Genomic DNA, 22,192 nt, shown 5'->3' on the forward strand with positions numbered 1-22,192 from the left:
GATCACTGAGCCATCTCTCCAGCCCCAACTCTGTGAGTTCTTATGAGCTAGGTTAATTGATTCTATGGGTTTTCTTGTGATGTCCTTGACCCCTCCTCCGTCTCCTACAATCCTCTCCATCTTTCTTCTGCAGGACTGCCTGAGATTGGCCTAATGTTTGGCTGTGGATTCCTGTATCTGTTCCCATCAGTTACTGGATGAATGCTCTTTGGTGGCAATTGGGGTAGTCACCAGTCTGATCACAAGAGATAGTCAACTATTAAAGTGTGTGAGTCCAGCTGCAGCTGATCAAAAGGCAAGCAGGTGTGTTCTCTGAAGCGGTCTCTCTGGAGTAACGCTGGACCAGAAAACTGTTCTCAAAGCATTGCTTTCTCGTCTCCTTAGAAACCACCACAGCAATGCAGAACTTCAGTCTCAGTGTGGACTACGAGTGTAGCCTGTCTTCTCTACAAACTTAAACAGTCTCCTACAGACAAACAGATAGAAATCCAACACTGTGTCAAAGGCTTTCTGCCTATGGTCCAGAGGCAGGGCTTTTGGAAAGTGACTGCATCACAAAGTCTCTGATGGACTCGGGATCTGCTGCTGTTGCTGAGAGGCAGTATAAACTAGGCGGGAAATCCTGGGAGGAAGAGCGCTGTGGGTCATGTCTGAAACTCCTTGCAGGCTCCGGTGCTTGCACTATCATCGGAATTGCTCTGACCAGTCCGTCATGGTGACTTGAATGGATATGGCACCCCATAGGCTCACACACATATATAAATGCTTCGTCCACAGTTGTTGGGGCTATATGGGAAGAATCCAAAGGTGTGACTTTGTTGGAAGAAGTGTGTCATTGGAGACTGGCTTTGACTTTTTGTTTGTTTGGTTTTTAAGACAGGGTTTCTCTGTGTTTTTGGAGCCTGTCCTGGAACTCGCTAGACCAGGCTGGCCTCAAACTCACATATATCCGCCTGTCTCTGCCTCCCAAGTGCTGAGATTAAAGGCGTGTGCCACTAACACCCAGTGAGATTTGACTTTCAAAAGCCCATGCCATTTCCAGATGGTGCTCCCTGCCTCCACTTTTCTCTGCCTTATACTTGTTAATAGGGATGGAAGCTCTCAGCTACTTCTCCAGTGACCCTGCCTGCTGCCTGCCTGCCTGCCTGCCTGCCTGCCTGCTGCCTGCCTGCCTGCCTGCCTGCTGCCTGCCTGCCTGCCTGCTGCCTGCTGCCTGCTGCCTGCCTGCCTGCCTGCCTGCTGCCTGCTGCCTGCCTGCTGCCTGCCTGCCTGCTGCCTGCCTGCTGCCTGCCTGCCTGCTGCCTGCCTGCCTGCTGCCTGCCTGCTGCCTGCCTGCCTGCTGCCTGGCTCTCAGACATGATGGTCATGATTCTAACCGGTGAGCCCTCACATTAAATTTTTTTAAATAAAGTTCCTTGGTCATGGAGAAATAGAAAAATAACTAAGACATCTAGGGATTCGTGTTGTTACTATTAAACATTTGTACTGGCCTGCCTTTGGAGTTCTGAGAAGATACACCGACAGCTGCAGCCACAAAGAGCACCACCTGTTAGTAATCACTATGTTCCCTTTTTAAAGAGCCCTGCCCACTCCCATCCTTCTTTCTCTCTGTCTGTTCCTCTCTCTCTCCCTCCCTCCTTCCCTCCCTCCCTCCCTCCCTCCCTCCCTCCCTCCCTCTCCCTCTCCCTCTCTATCTCTCCATCTCCCTTTTCCTCTCTTTCCTCTCTCCTACTGTCTCTGGAAGCCAGTCTCCCCACTCCCCTTTCCCTTTTTATAATTCTTTTTCCCTAGGAAAAAAATCCCTCAGCTTGAACTCTTGTTACCTGGTGTCTTTCTCTCTTGAGCCACTCTTGAGCCCCATTTTCCCTAATTCTTTTTTGTTAAGTATACTACTCTATATGCACGGATTGTAAGATGCCTATCAAAGGCTTGAAAGTTGATATCCACATATAAGAGAATACATACCATATTTGTCATTTTGTGTATGGGTTACCTCACTCAGGATTTTTTTCTTAGCTCCATACATTTACCTACAAATTTCATGATTTTTTAAAGAGTGGAATAAAGTACGGCACTTGTATTATCTATTAATCTGTTGATGGGCATCTAGACTGTTTCCAATTTCTGACTGTTATGAATGGACTATGAACTTGGATATTCAAGTGTCTCTGTTACAAGATATGAGAGCTTTTGTGTTATATACATGAGTAGTTTAGCTGGATCTTGAGATAGATCTACTCTGAGCTTCCTGAGAAACTGCCACACTGATTTCCATAATGAATATATAATCCTACACTCCACCAATAATGGATGTGTGGTCTTTTTTCCCCACTTCTTCATTAGCATGGACTATTGCTTGTTTCAATGATCATAGTCATTCTGACTGGTATAAGATGAAATCTCAAAGTAGTTTTGATTTGCATTTCCTTAATGGCTAAGATTGTTGAACACTTCTTTGTTTCTCAGTCATTTGGGTTTCTTCTTTTGAGAACTCTTTAGTTTTATAACCCATCTTTTTTTGTTTGCTTGTTTTGTTTTTCAAGACAGGCTTTGGAGCCTATCCTGGCACTCACTCTGCAGACCAGGCTGGCCTCAAACTCACAGAGATCCATCTGCCTCTGCCTCCCAAGTGCTGAGATTAAAGGTATAAACCACTACCATCTGGCTGGTAACCCAACTTTTAATTGGGTTGTTTTCCTGATGTCCAGGTTTTATAGTTCTGTATATATTTTAGATATCAGTATTTTATCTGATGTGTAATTGGTGAAATTCTTTTCCTAGTCTGTGGCCTGCCTCTCTATCCAAATGATGGCATCTTTCTATCACACAGAAGCTTTTCCGTTTTGTGAGACCCCACTTATTAATTGTTGCTCTTAGTGCCTGTGCTCTGTACAGAAAGCCTTTTCCTGTGGAAATAAGCTCAAGACTATTTCCCACTTTCTCTTTTATCAGATTCAGGGTCTTATGTTGAGGTCCTTGATTCGTTTGGAGTTAAATTGTGGTCAAGGTGATAAATATAGATCTACTTGTATTCTTCTACATGCAGACATCCAGTTTAACCAGCACAATTTGTTGGAGATGCTGTCTTTTTTCCCATCATATATTTGGCTTCTTTATCAAAAATCAGGTGCATATGTGGGTAGATTTCTGATGTGGTCATTGGAAGTCCCAAGTAGAGAGTATTTTTAACTATCAGTGGCTGAAACCAAGCGCCTTTTCCAAATTTCAGTCTTATTTTAATGAGACTTTGGATCATGTAGAACACAATGCATGAAAACACACACACTCACACACATACACACACCTATGTTCACCTATGTGCACATTCATGTATGAAAACCAGGTGATGGTGGTGCATGCCTTTAATTCCAGCACTCAGGAGGCAGAGACAGGTGGGTTTCTGTGAGTCTGAGGCCAGCCTGATCTACAGAGAGAGTTCCAGAACAGGATCCAAAGCTACATAGAGAAACCCTGTCTCAAAAAACAAAAACGAAAAAGGAAACTAGAGAATTTATGATGATATGATAATTGATATAAATACATACGACATGTCTCTGGCAGTTGAATATTACAAGAAGTTGCTAATAGTATTTGCTCCCCTGAGAATGGGAAACCAGTTGGCTGTTGGAAAAGAAATATGAGGGGCAAAAGTTATATTCTTTTTTGAATTACTCTTTTATTGCCTTTGGATTTTGCAGTGCATATATTAACTATTTTAAAATCTATTAAAAATCAATACAACAATCCCCAAACCCCAAGAGACTATCATTAGACTTTTAATAGCCAAATGGAAAACAGAAGGCTGTGAAATAATACCTTCATATTTCTGAAGGGAAATTATTAACACATGGAATTCCATACATAATGAAACTATCAAGAATCAGGCAGAATAAGAGTATTTAGATATTTATGATATTAAGTTTAAAATACACTCTCTGGTACGATTTCTCAGGAGTTTACTAGAAAATGTTTCAAATATGGGCCAGAAGAACATAAAAGCAGAGATGAAGGTATAGAAAATAGAAAACGGAGTCTAGGATAGGGAATGGAATCCTCCAAGGAAGGATTAACCGAAACCTAACAGGTGTCCAGTCCATGGTGAGCAGGCTAGAAGTCTTCTGCAAAACTTCTCCCCAAATGTGAAGTGAGTAGAACCCTCAGGGACATGCTAAAAAGCTGGTTTCTGCCACTCCTGGGCCGGCTTGCCCACAGAAGCATCCCTCATTGGTCTTCGGCTCTGCATTTTCAGTAGAAATGGGCCAGCAGATAGATTTTTCCCAGCATCCTCTGTAAGTACACTATGCCTGAAGGCTGCTGGTAGCAGTGTGGGGAGGGTTATAGCAAGGAAAATCAGCGATTTCTTTGTTTCTCTACCTTGGGTAGCTTCTTTAGGATTTTTATCACTCCCTTTTCTACTTCCAGCCATCCTTAGAGGTGGGCGGCATGGCTTTGGACCCTGGGGTACAGTGACACCACCTTTCTCCCCTGTCTCTCTAACCCTCATGGTGCTAGTCCTACCAAATTAACCACTTCATTGCCTCATATTAGCTTTGCTCACTGAGCTCCAGGTCTTTGCATTCAGTTCCCTTTCTTGTTAATTCTTGAAGTGGTTTCTGCTTCTCCTGATGAGAACTGGTATGCGTCTGAATTGTAGAAAAGTGACTAGGAATCTAAGATTAGCAACAAACCAAAATAATTTATAGCTGAAACCAAAATTTTGGCAAGAAAGAGCAGCTGTTCATATTTTACTCTGCAGATATCTAATTTTTGTTTAAATGATCAAAATCATATACATTGTTATTGATGTCATAAATATGAGTCAATGTAAGCCATCTATTAGTGTTGATCTGAAGAATATTAAACTCATCTGTCTACCCAAACCTGATGGCATGAGAGATCATAGAAATTCTCCCATAAATCAGGAGAGACTCCTTTCCCTTAAAATGCCAAGGCAAAGTTCCCAGCTGTCAACAGAGGTAGAGGAAGAGCATAAGACGGGGAGAAGGAAGCACAGGACATTGTGTCTGTCCTGCTGGATTTCTGAAGTCTCCTTTCCAAAGACAGTGGGGACAGTGAGGAGAGATCAGATGCAGGAGACCTAGCAATGACTCTGGGTTCCAACTGGGAGTTTATGGGGGATGGCAGTTGGAGAACTCTTGGGCTTTAAGCAGTTTTGATTTGATGGATAGAACACCCTGAATGGTCCAGACGGCTGTAAGAAAGACCACGGTAGAGCCAACTGAGTCCGAGATAGTGAGAACAAAGAGCCCAGGTCCGGCTGTGAGGTAACACAGACACTACCATGTTCAGCCCTAGCCCGGAGCCAAGGAAGTCCTGTTCTCAATTCCCTCGACAACCCGGTCTAGATTCCTTCCTCACGAAATACTAATGGAGGTTAAATAATCTCACCTCCTTGCAAACGCTGTTATACTGAAATGAACCCACTGAAATGAACCCAACTGGGAAGCAGAATCCTCAAATACCTTAAGTAAAACAAGATAAACCGTGGTCCTCCCACCCCAAGAGAAAAATTAACTTGCTGAATCCCGCTGCCTTAAACTGAATTGGGTTCAAACCAGTTTCTATATGTTTTCTTGTCCATTGGAGTTATGGTGAAGTCAATTTGCAACCTCACAACACGAAAGTTTTATTATAGAAGCACAGATCTTATCTTCAAGACGACTGAGGCATAGGGCACTTAAATGTCAGAGCGGAGGTTAGCACTGAAAATAGAAGGACAATTTTAACTACACTTGACCTTAGTGGAAATTTTGTGTCTACACAAGGCCTTGTCTCCCTGCATTTGGATTCTAGCTGCCACTCCCCCTCCCCAACTTTAAAGACTGCACTCTACAGAGGAGAGGTGAGGGGGCATGTTGGATGTGCTTTACAGACGCATATAGTTACTTCAGTTCAGATTATGCTTGCACTCACGAATGGCTAGGAAAAGGAGTTATTTCACATCAGTCCATCTGTAAAAACAAAGATCTCTAAATCCCCTGTGACCTCTGACTGGGTACATGTTGCACCTGTGGGACAGTTTTGGTTGCAAATTTCTAGTAAGATCAGTACAGCTTGTCTTGTTGAAGAATCATGACAATAAAACGCTAATGACATATGTCAGCCCACAAGAGAGTACTTTTGCTAGGTACAGTGAGGCATGCCTATAATCCCAGCACTTAGAAGGTGTGGGCAATATGAGTGCTATGAATTTGAGACCAACCTGGATGATTTAATAATCACCAGGCCAACAGGGATACATAGTGTGTTGTGGGGAGGGTGTTTTCTATAAGAATGACTCAGAATTCAGTACTTACTTGAATCTGTGGGTGGTCAACATAGATGCTGGACAGAAGGAATACTCTCACTCCCATGAGGGGGAGAGCTTCCTTTTATAATTCGAAGCAACCCTGCTTATCCAAGACCCAATTGTGTCAACAATAACCTTTTGTTTGTGTTTTAAAATAGTGAAATGGATTCCTATTCCTGTAGACCCTCAACAAAACTGTGGGGTCATGAAACTGTAGTACTTTGTAATCTACAGTTTTCCTTTGGATAGATTCCTCCCTGTCGTCCTCACAGTGCTCTGTGTGATCAATGACACAAATGAGAGGCTGTGCTTTGGAGACTTAGAGTGATCCTACAAAGTCCCAATACCGGAACACAAGATGCTGGGGTTCAAAACCAAGCCTTGCACCTGCAAATTCCTTTCCACTCCAATTCCTCCCTAGATTGATCTGATTTGCAATGGTTTTTTTAACCTTAACTGTGCCCCGACAAATTACTCATGCTTTTTCTTTATCGTTGAAAAGTAGTTTGCCATGAATCTCTGTCAAAAACCCTTAATCTGGTGGACTGCACTGCCCTCCTGAATTTAACTCTACCAAATTATGACAAACAGAGATGCCTTGATCTGCATGCTTTGCATGCTTGAGAGTCTAAAAAATTTTGGTAGTGTTTGGCAGACCTTTATGAACTCATAATATCAATGACATTGTTTCAAAGAAGCCTTGTGAATGAACAATGTCATGTGATTGATGGGATCAGATGTGACACGGGACAATCAAGCCTCAGTTTAAGGACACCTGATGCTCTCTGTGCTTCAATAAAACAAAGTCTCCATTGCTAATGATACACATGCAATTTATAGACTCCATTTTCCCACCAGGAAAGAGAAGAAACACAACACGTGGAAATAGTATGGTGTCTGCTCACCCACCACACAGGCAGAAAGCTCCTCTGAGTGTTTGAAATCGAATATTTCCATTGCATTCCAAAGCCAGCTCTAACCCAGCAGGCAGGATAAATAACGTGTTTTAGTATATAAAATATTTATCCTCACTATACACACAAATGAGGACATTATGAAAAATTCAATAGGATACATTAAGAAAAATAAAGGATTTTAATAAATGTGAGATATAAATTATATTCCCTGTATTAATAGTGTACAAATAATAGTTCTCAATATGACAGAAATGGTATTTTTGTTTGTTTTTCAAGACAGGGTTTCTCTGTGTAGCTTTGGAGCCTGCTCTGGCACTCGCTCTGTAGACTAGGCTGGCCTGGACCTCACCACTGACCAACAATAGTAATATTTTTGAAGGCATTTTAGATGGTGAATTTTCCAAAGTTGTTGCATAACAATAGCTGTTACAAAGATTGTGACTAGTTCTTTAAAAGGTCCTTTTATTGAGTTTTACCTCATCATGTAGGTCCACATTTATTGAGAATTAGAGTCCATTTCCTCTCAACTAGACTTCATTGCTGTGGTCCTTATGTCTGTGACCATGGTATCCCTAAGTGTCTGCCTATTAGCTTTACTTCAAAGATAATAAAACAAATTAACCTACCTACATCATACATATTTCAAATTGACAAACACCTTCTTAGTTTTTCATTATAAACTAACACCTTAATATTTAAGTAATTTGATAAAGAGAATAATAATTTACAGTCAACTTAATGTTTTGAAGATGGTTGTTTGGTTTGGGGTGTTTTATGTGTTTATGGTTTTAAATTTTTATTTATTATTGGGGGAGGGGAATGCATACCATGGTGCATATATAGATGTCAGAGGGCTGTTTTGTGGACCCATTCTCTTGTTCTACCTTCAAATGGGTTCTAGTAATGGAATTTGGCTCCTCGGGTTTGTGTTGCTAAGTGCTAACAATCACTGAGCCATCTTGTCAGCCATGTTGTTACTTTGTGTTGCTTTTGTTTTTGGAGACGAGGTCTCCCTACTTAGTCCCAGCTTCCAAGTTTAAATATTCCTGCCCTTACCTCTTAGTCTGGGATTATATGCAGGTGTCACCATGCCTAGCTCAACCCAGTGTTTATATATATATGTAAATATATATATATATATCCATTTTTCTTTCTGCCTGTGTGGTGGGTAAGCAGACATCACAATATTTCCACGTGTTGTGTATCTCCTCTTTCCCAGTGGGAAAATGGAGCCTGTAAGTTGCATGTATATAATTTTTATTATTATTATTAGCATTATCATTATTATATGATTGAACCCCAGAGAGCTGGGCAGTGGTGGCACATGCCTTCCACTTGGAGGCAGAGGCAGACAGATCTCAGTGACTGGTCTACAAATCGAGTTCTAGGATAGCCAGGATGGTCACACAGAGAAACCCTGTTGTCGCACCTGCTGTGCGGCCTGCATCCGAGAATGTAGCGAGGTGGTCGGGATAGATGACACAGAGACTGGTCGGTTGCTTTAAGAAAAACTTTATGCTTCCCAAGTCAGCTTAGGAGGAGACTCCAAGTCTGCTTAGGAGAGAGAAGTCTCTCAGGAGAAGTCTCTCCAAGAGAAAACGCTTCCCCTTTTTAAGGACTTCTGCCATCCATCTACATACAATTCTTTCCAGACTTCTCACGCTCCTGGCTGGTGGTGAATGGGGAGACACCGCAGGGGGGACAGGAAGAGGCATCTAGCCGTAGGGGGTGTGAAAGTCATGGTATCTCAGTGAGCGAGCCCTTATCTGAGCCCTATCAAGAGCTTTAAAGCACTGAATTGTTTTCAGTAAACATTACACAGCTGCCTGCTCCCAGGCCGAAGGGGAAGTGGGTTTCTGCTCAAGGTCTGGTGTCCCCACACCCTGTCTCAAAACCCACCCCCAAAAAATCATGTACAACATAAGAGGGACACTGGAAAAGGACCAGGCTGGGTTGCAAGAGCCTGCAATTGAGATGGCATGTGTATGTGTGAGTATATCAAAGTGTCCATCCACCAACTTACCTAGTTAAGATGAAAGTATCACCATTCTCTCCACAGTTGATCATGTTTTAATGGAAGCCTGATTTTTATTTTCCTGATTACTCTGAATTAATAGGTTGTTTCAGAAATAAACACTTGCCTGGGTATGGTGCCACACAGCTGTAATCCCAGCATTTTTGAGGAGTATGCTAGGTATGACTAATTGAAGGCCGTTATCTGCTACATAATGAATAGAGTGGACTACAGAAGGCCTTGTCTAAAACAAACAAAAAGAAAAATAACGAAGACTAAATAAATTCATGAATGAGTAGATAGACAAACAACCTAAACATATAAAACATAACAAAATAAAAGAAATACCCCCAAGTAAGAAACCTACTGTAGGATGCTTAAGTATGCCAACCTTGTTTCCCATCACTGGCAAACCCACTTCTTTCAGACAAAGAGACTCCTAGTTTCTGTTGACAAGGGGCACCTGAGTTTTATGCCCATTCCTACTAGGGGACAGCAGTGAAGAGCATCAAGTAGCCATAGTAACTTAGTTGCAACTTGCGGCAGCTCGCTGTGGTGTGCTCTCCCCCTCTAGTGGTACGTACTGGAACTGCAACTGGAAGGGCAGAGTCCTACTACTCAAGAAATCTACAAGTTAATTAACCCCTCCCTGATGCCTCTGACTCCAAGAGCAAAACTCTGCTAGAAATGTAATTGAACTTTGACAACAACACGAGGTAATCCTGAGAGAAATCTTAATTATACAGTAGCAGTTCACAGACGGTTTTTATTTTTGTAGTTTTTAGTTGAGCTCATCCAAAGTGATACATAAAAGCCTAAATATTGTACATATTAATGGGATAGCGTGTAAATTGCATGCATGTATAAATTGTACTGTATTTGAGTCACTGGAGGCCAGGTCAGCAGACTCAATGGAGTGACAGATACTGAAGACAGACAGGTTGCCCTCATATCTGGGCAAAGGAAAAGAAAATACAAAAACAAAAAAACAGAAAAATGAAAAAGAAACCAGGCATGGTATATCATGCCTATAGTCCCAACACTTGGGAAACTGAGGCAGGAGTGGGTTTAAAGCCAGCTGGAGCTATCTGTTAAGTTCCAGACAATTCTGCAGTGAAATTCTGTCCCTAAAACCAAACAGTACCAATTATTGTTAAATTGTCCAAAATAAAGAAGAAAAGGGGGGCCAGTATTCAGTGGGTACCACCGGCAATCTAAAGGGAGACCAGATGAGTGGCTGCTCCCCTCTGCCCTGACTCCTAGCCAGGAGGTCACGTGGATTGTCTAGATCTTGGTTTCCGATATGGGAACAGCTCACAAATCACCGACATGGAGGCAGCCATGAACCCTCCAGGCGGGTTTCTCTTCATGACCGTGTTCAATGCCATCCACCTTCGACTGCCTCTTTGTCACTCCAGAGGCCCAAGTACACATGGTGTAATTCAGAGCCCCTCTCTGTGGGGAGAGGGAGAGAGAGCGATGTCTGATGCTAACGTAGTAAACCCACACAGAAACCGTCTGCAGTCGCTGTAAAGGGAAAGGGAAGGGGACATGAAGATTTTGCTCGTCACTTCTTGCAGTCTCAGCACTGTGGAGGCGGAGGAGGACGTGGACTCGGAGGCCAAACTTAGTCACGTGGCAGGAGAAATGAAAGAGGGACAGTGAGATGACCCAGCGAGTAAGGCACTCGCCACCAAACTTGACCTGAGGGGGTCACAAGGTGAGGAGAGAGAGAACTGACTCCTGAAAGTTGTCCTCAGGCCTCAACATATGCAGCATGGTACACACAGAAACACACAGAGAGACGTACACACTCTTAAAGGGGGGAAAGGGAGGGTTTTGAATTTCTCATAATACAAACATTGATTTTTTTGTTGTTGTTGTTGTTGTTGTTGTTGTTTTTGCTTTTCGAGACAGGGTTTCTCTGTGGCTTTAGAGGCTGTGCTGGAACTAGCTCTTGTAGACCAGGCTGGTCTCGAACTCACAGAGATCCGCCTGCCTCTGCCTCCCCACTGCTGGGATTAAAGGCGTGCGCCACCAACGCCCGGCACCAACCATTGATTTTTTTTTAACTGCTTATTCAACTGTACCAATATGTTACATGATCTTTTCTGTATGCATATTTTATTCACAAATTAACAGTGTGCTTTACTGTTAACTTCCTTGATCTTACTCAGGACAATATAGCTGCAAGAAAAACTAACATGGGCCGGGCGTTGGTGGCGCACACCTTTAGACCCAGCACTTGGGAGGCAGAAGCAGGCGGATCTCTGTGAATTCGAGGCCACCCTGGTCTACAGAGCGAGTTCCAGAACAGCTTGCAAAACAATACAGAGGAACCCTGTCTCCAAAAACCAAAAAAAAAAAAAAAAAAGAAAAGAAAAGAAAAACATGGAAGCCACTATTGTATATAATTAATATGTGCACAAAAAGCTTAAATGTCAAGGATTGAGGAGTCTCTTAGACTCTGTGAGGAAGCAAGTTGAAATATTATGTTAATGAAATTGCTTATGTTCCGCTTTTTGTACACATCCAGAAATAATATACAATAGAACTTAGTCCTTAAAGGCACTGATGGTATGTCTCACTAATAGAGCATATTTTTCTTACCATGGGTAAGGGCCAGGGTTCAATGCCCAGCATCAGAAAAATAAATGCATTGCCATTTAAATCCAAAGCAAACACTCCAGTAAATAGATTTTTTAAAAGAAAGAAAAGACAAGCCTTGTTCATGTGTCTGTTGGCTCCTGTAGCCATCACCCTGATTGATACTGATTCGGTCAGCCGAGGTCACAGCCTGCAGGGGCCATGAAGGCCAGTCTGCATTCTTCCTTGGTAGTTTTAGAAGTGCTGGCATATGATTTTGACCTCAAGAGTCTCCTTCTTTTGACACACGAACACACAAATAATGTTCTTTCATCAGGCTGAAGTTTCAGAGGGTGACAGGCACAAATTCTCAGCACAGAATCCTTTATTCAAAAACCTTTTAACAGTTTATTCTACCTAAGCCAACAGATGAACTGAAAATTATTCTGAAGTATTAATTCACCATTGATAACACACTCATTTTATTAGTAAGACATAGCATTCTTGAAATTTTTTTTAATTTTTTAAATTTATTTTTCAGTTTAAATTTAGATAAGAAACAAGGTTGCTCCACAAGTCAGTTCCAGGTCCCTCTCCCTTTCCCTCCCCTCCTCCCAACCCCCCCCCATTATCCCCTCATTTCCCCAGGGAGGGTGAGGCCCTCCATGGGGGTGTCCATAGTCTGTCATTTCATATAGGGCAGGGCCTAGACCCTTCCCCAAGAGTTCAGGGTGAGAGTGCACCTCACATTGTTGGATGGGAGTCCAAAGTCCGTGTGTATACTCAGGATGGGTACTGATCTGCTACCCAAGGCTCAATAGATTACCTAGGCCTCCTCACTGACACATTCAGGGGGTCTTGATCAGTCCCATTCTGGATTCCCAGGCTAATGCCTGGGATTCAAGAGTTAACCTTTGTCAGGTCAGCTGTTTCTGGGGGTTAAACCAGCCCAGTCTTAATGCATTCTTGAAATTTTGCCATTGTAATTTTGTTTTGTTTTGTTTTTTGAGACAGAATTTCCCTGTGTAGCTTTTGCTGTCCCGGAACTCACTCTGTAGATCAGGCTGGCCTCGAACTCAGAGATCTGCCTGCCTCTGCTTCCCAAGTGCTGGGATCAAAGGCATGCACCACCATGCCCGGCTGTAATTCTTATGTTTTACAAAAGTTTATTACAACATACAGCAGGCTCCAAGACACCAACTTCCTTCTAGATATAGGTGGATGAAGATGTAAGAGCAAGGAACCCAGATATTTAAATCGGAATGGAAATGGTCGCCATCATATCAGATACAAGGGAAAGCTTGCTTTTCCCCAATGTGGTGATGCCTTGCTTGTCCAAATAAATCCTTTCTGAAGATCAGAGGATGGCGCTTGCCACTAGCTAACCATAGAGGTCTGGAGATCCGTGCAGACAGACAGGCAGTGAGATGGCCGCGTGGAAACAGGAAGTAAGATGGCTGAACTGGGAGAGGAAATAAACAAAGAAACAGGAACTGGCTCTCTTGTCTGCTGAGCCACAAAGAAGGGTTAATTCCAGTTGTGGTCAAGGCTGCTCTCCGAGGGCTTCATGCTTGTTTTCTCCCCAGCTCCTTGACCTAATTCCTGCTCTAGTTCAGGGATGTCTTGTCACCTTCACCTTCATGACCCAACCTAGCACCTGCAATACCTTCCCTAGACCTAAACCCAGATCCTGAGCCCTAAATTACTTTTCTGATTGCAATGTAATGCCACCTTGTGCAAGTGCAATTTCTTCTCTCGAAATGGTTCTGTCAGCGTAGGTGGCATCATACTGTAGCTCACCTACTTAAAACAAAGAATGACTGACATATCCCAATCACTGCTAAAGCCTTTCCACTAACCCATGCCAATTCCAAAGCTTTCTTACTTTCCTAATTTTCTCATTCCTTTGGGGTTTATTTTTTAATCCCTGCAACAAATCATGGGTGGTTGAATGAATGAACAAATGAATCACTATGTCAATCACAGCTGTTATTTATGGCTCCTATAGAAGAATAATATTCTTCAGAACAAATACAACCGAAAATGGATTTTATGAGATGCATACTGAGAGTGTTCCTTCAACTACTGTAAAATGATGCTTGAATCATGGTCAGGATTTACGAAGTTATTAGAATTTTAATTGGAATGTAGAGAATCTCTCAGCTGCCTATGATAAACATATGTAAAAATATGGAAATTATGAGGAAAATAATAGGATAAAACTCCAAAAATATTCACTTTATGAATATTTGAATTCCAGTACTTTTTGAACTAATCATTATTTTAATAGCTTTTCCTAGGTTTGTTTCCTGTGTTTTTAAACACACACACACCACAGAGAGAGTTTATATTACCTTATATTTTGTCTTCATGGTTTTGTATTATACAATATTCTGTCCTTATAAACACTAAAAGCTACTTTAAAACATTCATTTAATAGTCCCTTCATACATTTTATATTCCTCAGACTTACAGCTTTTGTATTGTTGGACCAGAGGATGACTCAAGTCGTTTTTGCTTTGTTTGGGCTTCTGAACAAAGCATCATAACTCAAGCAGTAATCAGCATTGGGATGTAAATCTTTGCACTTACTGTTTCTTAACGTTTCCTACGGGTGTTACCAAAGGGTCAGACTGCACAGTGCTGATGTGTATTTTCTGGCAGCCGTCACTTCCCTTTCTTGAGGTGACACCACCTCACCCCATAACTCAAGCTGGTTTGAGCAAGGCCAGGTCCGCGTCCCTCTCCAACGCTTGTAAGAGGACCTGAGTATGGGCATCGGCTAGTGCTGTGTGGTCTTCGTGCCGTGAGGCAATGAACCTCTCTCCTGGTCTTTTCCCTGAATGCTGTGGAAAATTCTCCCTTTGCACTAAGGGTGGCCACTTACTATGAAACTAGATCAACTCTCGAGCGGCCACAGAAGAGCGGCAGGCTTTCCGTGAAGTCGACACAGATGAGAGACCGAAGAAGTCCGTGGCGGAAGGAGTTGGATCCTAGTTAAGATTCTCTAATAAATGCCCCCTTTTAAAGCTAAGGGTGGGGCGCTTCCGCCGTCTTCCCAGCTTCAGTCGGACAGGCGCCGCCGCGGAGAGTCTTCTGGAAGGATCCGCGCGATGGCCGCCCAGGGAGAGCCGCAGGTCCAGTTCAAGCTCGTCCTGGTGGGCGACGGCGGCACCGGGAAGACGACGTTCGTGAAGCGCCACTTAACGGGCGAGTTCGAGAAGAAGTACGTAGCCACCCTGGGCGTGGAGGTGCACCCGCTGGTCTTCCATACCAACAGAGGGCTCGTCAAGTTCAACGTGTGGGACACGGCCGGCCAGGAGAAGTTCGGGGGCCTGCGCGACGGCTACTACATCCAAGCCCAGTGCGCCATCATCATGTTTGATGTAACATCGAGAGTCACTTACAAGAATGTCCCTAACTGGCACAGAGCTCTGGCACGGGTGTGTGAAAACATCCCCATTGTATTGTGTGGCAATAAAGTGGATATTAAGGACAGAAAAGACAAGGCGAAATCTATTATCTTCCACCGAAAGAAGCATCTTCAGTACTATGACATTTCTGCCAAAAGTAACTACAACTTTGAAAAGCCTTTCCTGTGGCTCGCCAGAAAGCTCATCGGAGACCCTAACTTGGAGTTTGTTGCCATGCCTGCTCTCGCCCCGCCTGAGGTGGTCATGGACCCAGCTTTGGCAGCGCAGTACCTGCACGATTTAGAGGTTGCTCAGACGACCGCCCTCCCGGATGAGGAAGACGACCTGTGAGAAAGCGAAGCTGGAGCCGCCCTGCGTCAGAAGTCTAGTTTCATAGGCAACTGTCCTGTGATGTCAGCGGTGCAGCGTGTGTGCCTCCTTAACTAGCTAAGCAGGTCGTGTGCTTCACTGGATGCTGAAGGAGACGAATGGGCTTCGGAGTGAAAGTGGCAGTTAAAACATACCTTCTTTGTTGAATGTGACAGTTAAAACATACCTTCATTTCTTTTTTTTTTTTTTTTGGACTTGCATATCTACCTGTTTGGAACACAGTTGTTTCCTTCCTGAATTTCAAAAACAAGACTGCAACAGTCACATCACACTATTCAGTCGGTGGTGACATCTTGTTTGTTACTGTCATTCCCATTCTTTTTGTTGAGAATCAGAATAAAGTTGTATTTCAAATAATCTAAAAAACTAAAAAGTAGAGTTAAGGGTGAGGGACTTGGTTCGATGGTTCACACCTTCAAGCTCAGTACTCAGGAGACAGAGACTGCCTGAGGCCAGCCTCATCTACACAGAGTTCCAGGCTAGCCAGAGCTACCTACTGAAGCCCTGTCTCTAAAATAAGATACAATATAGCAGTACAGTACAGTATGGTATAATGCATATAAAGGGCTGGAGGGTGACTCAACAATTAAAGGTGCTTGCTGCTGAGCTTTATCTGGGGAGCAACATTGTGTAAAGAAAGAACTAAAGAACTGACAACTGACTCCCCAAGTCTCTCTCTCTCTCTCTCTCTCTCTCTCTCTCTCTCTCTCTCTCTCTCTCTCTCTCTCCTATTTCTGATTTGAAAAGAAATCTTCTTAGTTTGTCTCCATTTAGTAAATTGATGGCTATAGGTTTGTTCCTTTATTATTTTGGCATATGTCTCATCTCTTCCTAATATCTTCAGGACTTTCATTATGAAGGGATGATCAACTTTGTCAAAGAATTTTCTACATCTAGGGAGATATTTATGAGACTTTCATCTTTAGGTTTGTTTGTGTTGTGTATTGAAAAGGGCCCTGCCAAACACCCATCTGCCTCTCTCCCTCTCTCTCTTTCTTTCTTTCTGCCTGTCTCTCCCTCTCTCTCCCTCTCCCTCTCTCTCTCTTTCTTTCTGCCTCTCTCTCTGTCTGTCCCTCTCTCTTTCTCTCCCTCCCTCTCTCTTCCTCACTCCCTCTCTTCTCCCCCTTCCTCTCTCTCCCCCTTTCTTCTCTCCACTTTCCTGCAGCTCTTTTTCTCTGGAGGCTGGTCTCTTCCCTTCCCTTTCTCCTTTTTATGATCCTTTTCCCTAATTTAAAAAAAAATCTTCTGCTTGAATCCTGTCCTATGGTGTCTTTCTCTCTTGTGACACTTTTCTTAAATTACCGCCATTTTAATATTCCTCTATAGTTTCTCTGAACTATGGGTTATTTGAAGGTGTGAACTAACATCTGATTTTCATGAAGGTTTTACTTTCTAAATTAACGGTTTCTGGCTCTTTTAGATCATATGTATGTGTTTACTTGTTTGGTGGTGGTCTCTGTGCTAGGATTGCATTTGGAGACTAGAGGACAGCCTGTGGGAGTCAGCTCTCTCCCTTCCACTACTCAGCTTCTCAGACTTGCCAATACACTACGCATTTCACCAGCCCCTGACTTCTGGGTTTTTGTCTGTTTTGTTTTGTCTTTTCATATTTTTATTTTTTTATTTTTTGGTTTTTGGTTTCTCTGTATTGTTTTAGAGGCTGTCGGTCCAGCCCAGCCTCGAACTCACAGAGATCCGCCTGCCTCTGCCTCCTGAGTGCTGGGATTAAAGGTGTGTGCCACCACCGCCCGGCCTTTTCATTTTTTTAAATTTAAATTAGATACAAGCTAGATTCACATGTCAATCCCAGCTCCCTTTCCCTCCCCTCCCCCCCCACCAGTCCTCCCAGCCCCCCACCCAATCCCCACTTGGATCCCCAGGGAAGGTGAGGCCCTCCCTGGAGGATCTCCAGTGTCTCTGATTTCTGGTTTTAATTTGCTGATTTCATTTCCTTTTTAGGGAAAAGAAAACATTTATAAGTCATAGTTTACATATATAGTAGATGCAAATAGATCATCACACCATTATCATTGTTATATTTTGCTATCTTAAATGTATTAGCTTTGTAGAAAAATTTTTTTTTCTGTAGTGCTAAGGATTAAACCCAAAGTCTCAAACTTGGTAGGTAGGCATTCCACCACTAGGCTACATCCCCAGCAGTTAAAGTCTATTTTTAAAAATCATTAATGTGGGCAGGACAGAGAGTTGGTTCAGTGGTTAGGAGCACTTATTACTCTTGCAGAAGACCAGAGTTCGATTCTTGGCATACACATGGCGGCTCCCAAACATCTGTTAGTCCAGTTCCAGAAGCCATTTTCTCATTTCTATAGTCACCAGGCAGAGACATAAGTACACACACGGTGCACATATATATATATATATATATATATATATATATATATATATATATATATAAAACGAAGGTGGGGATCCCCTGGAACTGAAGGTACAAAGAGCCGTGAGCTTGTGGGTGCTAAGAACCAAACTAGGGTCCTCTGCAGGAATAGCAAGTGCTCATAACCACTGAGCCATCTTTCCAGTCCCTTTACCTTTACTTTCTGTGTGCTATAAATCCATTGCTTGTCCTTCGTGTACAGAAGACTTTACCTGAAGGTATATTTCTCCAGTTTGGAATTGACGAAGATCTGAGAGCATGTCTTACAGATCTTATTTAACCTATTTACATAACTTTAGAGAACACTAAGCACTCCAGGTCCTTTTGCATGTTCTTGGTGTTGTTTCTAATAAAATAAACATTGCTGTTAAAAATATGAACACGACAATATAAATAGTTCCCATCCTTCATACTCTTTCTAGGAGTTTATCAAAAGCAATAATGGAATTCTCCGGGGAAGACATTTTAGATGATGAAAAGGCTATTAACACTGTTTTTTATTAAGTCTTTTAAATCATGACAACATGATTATACAACCTCTTATCAAAGTCAAAGACAGCGAGTGCCATCGACCTCAGGCAAACTTAATTGAACCCTCTTAGCACATCTTATCTAAACTATTCCCACAGAAACACATTCTGCAAAACTGCGATCTTGTCCAATATGTCCACACCATACCACTCGCTCCTGGAGATAGAACTCCTAGAGTAATTATTTTCTCCATGGAAGTGGGTGAAATAGCTTTTCAGCAAAATGCATTTGGCCTCCTTTCCTTAGAAAACATCAACCTGAATATTTGACAAAACATATTCCATCTTTGGACAAAGTCTATGTTTAATGATGATACTAGTATAGCATTACTAATCATTGGAAATAACCATTATTTCTGTCCTTCCCTCAGTATGAGCAGAGTAATACACTGCCTTAGAAAAGAACAAGACATGACATACAATTGTCCAGAGCCCTGCCATCTTATTTTCTTAGTAGCGAGAGGATTATACTTAGCATTAGGATGGCACTTGTGGTAGTTGGAATGAGGACATACTCCTGTATTTGAAGTTTGGTTCTGAGGTTGGTGGCACTGTGTGGGGCATCTTAGACCTTGCTGAAGAAAGTGTGTCACTGCAGGAGAGCTATGGGAGTTGGAAGGCTCCCACCATTTCCAGCTGCTCTCCCTGCTTTGTGCCTGAGGTTGAGATGTGTGCTCTCAGCTTCTTGTTCCTGCCGCCTTACTGCTGCCCGTTGCCATCGTTCCCAGCTAGGATGGATTCTTATTCCTCTGGAACTATAAACTCTATTTGTAAACTCTGTCTTTGTCATGACGCCTTTCACAGCAACAGAAAAAGAACCAATAGGCTACTTCAAAGAGTGTAAGAATACCGAGTGAGATTTTGGCCTTTATCTTCCACTGTGCTGTAAACACCTTAAGGGCAGAGAACCCTTAATGTCCAATGCTGTACTTGCAGCACAATGAAGTGCCTGGACCCTGGTGGCCAGTGGCAATTACTTATTTTAATATATGGGTAAGTGACTGAGCATTGAAAAGGGTCAACTTTTCCTTATTCTGTGGGGAGAGATAGTTTATTTTGCTGGGTTGTAGATTTATGGAATATTGTCATCAATCCTAATATGCAATAATTGAATAATAAAATATACCAGATTCATAGTTCTTTATCAGTCAATACATTAAGTCATATTTGAGCTCTATCTTAGTCAAGATGACAAACTCAAAGTGGGTATTTTTGTCACTTCCCATTTACAGATGAGAAAACAGAAATTGAACCCTGTTTCCTGCAACCCACTTCTGTTATATAGGGGATGAAACTGAACCCCCTTTCCTACAGCCCATTTGTGTTATAAAGGCACTCGATCTTTCCCTTTTCAGTTCCCTATAATAAAAGTCTTTCTTAGGACTCATCCTCTGAGGTTAGAGAACTCTATCCCTCAAATTGCTAAGAGAAGAACTTGGAGCTCCTGACCAAGTTAAGGTTTTGTGTGAACACGAGCTTCTGGCAACCTAACTGTTAGGTTAATGTCCACTGAGAGAGAAAGCCTTCATCAAACCCATCACCAGTTCCCGGAATCACTAAAGGCACATTGGGATGCTACACAATCACCCACAGAGCTCTGAAAATACAGATGCCCTCAGGTGGGCAGGGTGGCTCAGTATGTAAGGGGCACTTGCTGTGTAAGCTTAAGAACCCAGGTTCAATTCCTGTAACCCCTGTATTTGTAGGAGAGACCAGACCCCACAAAGTTGTCCTCTGGCCTCCACATGCTCATTATGGCACATACATATCTTCGTAAATTACAGACCTCCACTCTCAAACCCAGATGTAGCATACCTACTCAAGAATTCCAGTCATTCACATTTGAAGTGAATTCAGCCATGGCAGTGGTTCAGCCATGGCGAAGGCAGAACTGAGGTTATGAAGGCAGGAGGATTAGTTCAGGCCAGCTGCACCACCTATACAGTGAGTCAAAGGCTAGCCTGGGCTGATCAAATCTGTCTCAAACAAATTGTAATAAATATAATAATTGAAGGAAATTTACCAATTAAATAATATACTTTGCAAATTTGATATTATTATTCTCTAGAGTAATTTATAGAATGAATGTGTGTGTGTGTGTGTGTGTGTGTGTGTGTGTGTGTGTGTGTGTGTGTGTGTGGTATTTATTAGAATGACATACAGGCTACAGTCTAGCTAATCCAACAATGTCTGTCAACGAATGGAAAGTCCCAGAATTCAGCAATTGCTTAGTTCAGGATGCTCTAAGGCCAGTGAAGAAATAGACTTGCTAGCATGTCCTTCCAGTAGAAGGTGTGTCCCACATTAAAGTTGTGTCTTCCTGCCTCAAGATCAGGATTAAAGGTATGTCTTCTTAACTCAAAGATTCAGATTAGAAGTAGATCTTCCTGCTTCAAATTAAACAAAAAAGAAAAATAAATAAATAAATAAATATCCCTCATAGGTGTGCTCTCTCTATTTTGGGGTTTTAGTTCCAGGTTTAGTCACGTTGACAACCAAGAATGGTCATCGCACTATTCCACAGCAATTTATCTACTGAAAAGTTAGAAGGGGACTAATGACCAGTAAAAACCTTTGGCTGAACCAAGAGTTTAATGTCAACAGTGTTTTTTATTGTTCTGTGGGGTCTGATGTCCCTTTACTGTAGTTCCTGCCTATCAATGGAAGATTTGGCAAATGTATAAAAGTAAAACTGAAGATGCTGCTGTCTTCAGTCTTTATTCCAATTTTCTTTCTAAAGGAAATCAATGCTAATAATTTTAAGAATAAGAACTTACACCCAGGAGGTTGTGTCCCATGCCTTTAATTGCAGCACTTGGGAGGCAGAGGCAAGTGGATATCTGAGTTCCAGGACAGCCTGATCTACAGAATGAGGTCCAGGGCATCCAGGACTATGCAGAGAAACTCTGTCTTGAAAACCACCCTCCCAAAAGAAAAAGAAAAAGAATAAAGATAAGAACTCACACCCAGAAAACATCATCCATTTACAGGAGCAAATTCCTATAAGACCATTTAGAACCACATCTACTATGGAAGTATTTTTCTTTCTAATTAAGTGTTAAATTTGTGAAATGTTTTTTATTCGTCAAAATCAAAGCTTAAAAATTAACATAATAAACACAACCACCTGTAGGCAGGTCAATTACCTTCTGAAATTTTCAGTAAATATCAAAGTTGGGTAACTAGAGAACAGCCACTATATAGAGAGAAAATTCTGATAGCATAACATTGCTTTTCTAAATGATAGCTTACCAAATCATGTAGCATTTGTGTAAAATGTGATCTTTAGAAATTTGTTGCATTATGATTTGATTTTGTGTTTACGAATCTAAAGAAAATTTCTTTCTAGCTTGTGAATCCAATTTATCATGTAGGAAATAATTTAGAGATTGAATGCAAATGACATTAGAGTCTCAAATCTTTGATAAATGAGAGATTAAAGATGAGAAAAGAGGAGGGTTAGGGGAGGGGGGACTAGAAGCAAGGGGGAGAAAGAAGATTTAGTGTAAAATGCTAAGTGTATAAAATATCTTTGGAGTTCCTAAAATTTGAGGAGGAGGACCTGCACCCATTTTAAAGAGTCTTTGAGGCTAATGACTAAGTGTTGCAATTATGGATGATTAAAACATTGCGAACC

The 22,192-nt window shown here is 42.1% G+C and overlaps 1 protein-coding gene across 1 annotated transcript; it reads left to right on the forward strand.

Moving 5' to 3' along the window:
- The first annotated feature begins 14,760 nt into the window (after positions 1-14,760).
- LOC101825141 (GTP-binding nuclear protein Ran-like) lies at positions 14,761-15,984 on the forward strand. The gene has a single exon (XM_005073307.4). The coding sequence runs from the start codon at positions 14,842-14,844 to the stop codon at positions 15,589-15,591; it is 750 nt and encodes a 249-aa protein (XP_005073364.2). The 5' UTR covers positions 14,761-14,841; the 3' UTR covers positions 15,592-15,984.
- Positions 15,985-22,192: the final 6,208 nt, after the last annotated feature.

The sequence above is a fragment of the Mesocricetus auratus genome, unplaced genomic scaffold, assembly GCF_017639785.1.
Source record: "Mesocricetus auratus isolate SY011 unplaced genomic scaffold, BCM_Maur_2.0 Super-Scaffold_100018, whole genome shotgun sequence".
NCBI classification, from domain to species: Eukaryota; Metazoa; Chordata; class Mammalia; order Rodentia; family Cricetidae; genus Mesocricetus; species Mesocricetus auratus.

Excerpts from the sequence above, each read along its gene's own strand:
- LOC101825141 (XM_005073307.4), top strand. The coding sequence starts at position 14,842 with ATGCCCCCTTTTAAAGCTAAGGGTGGGGCGCTTCCGCCGTCTTCCCAG.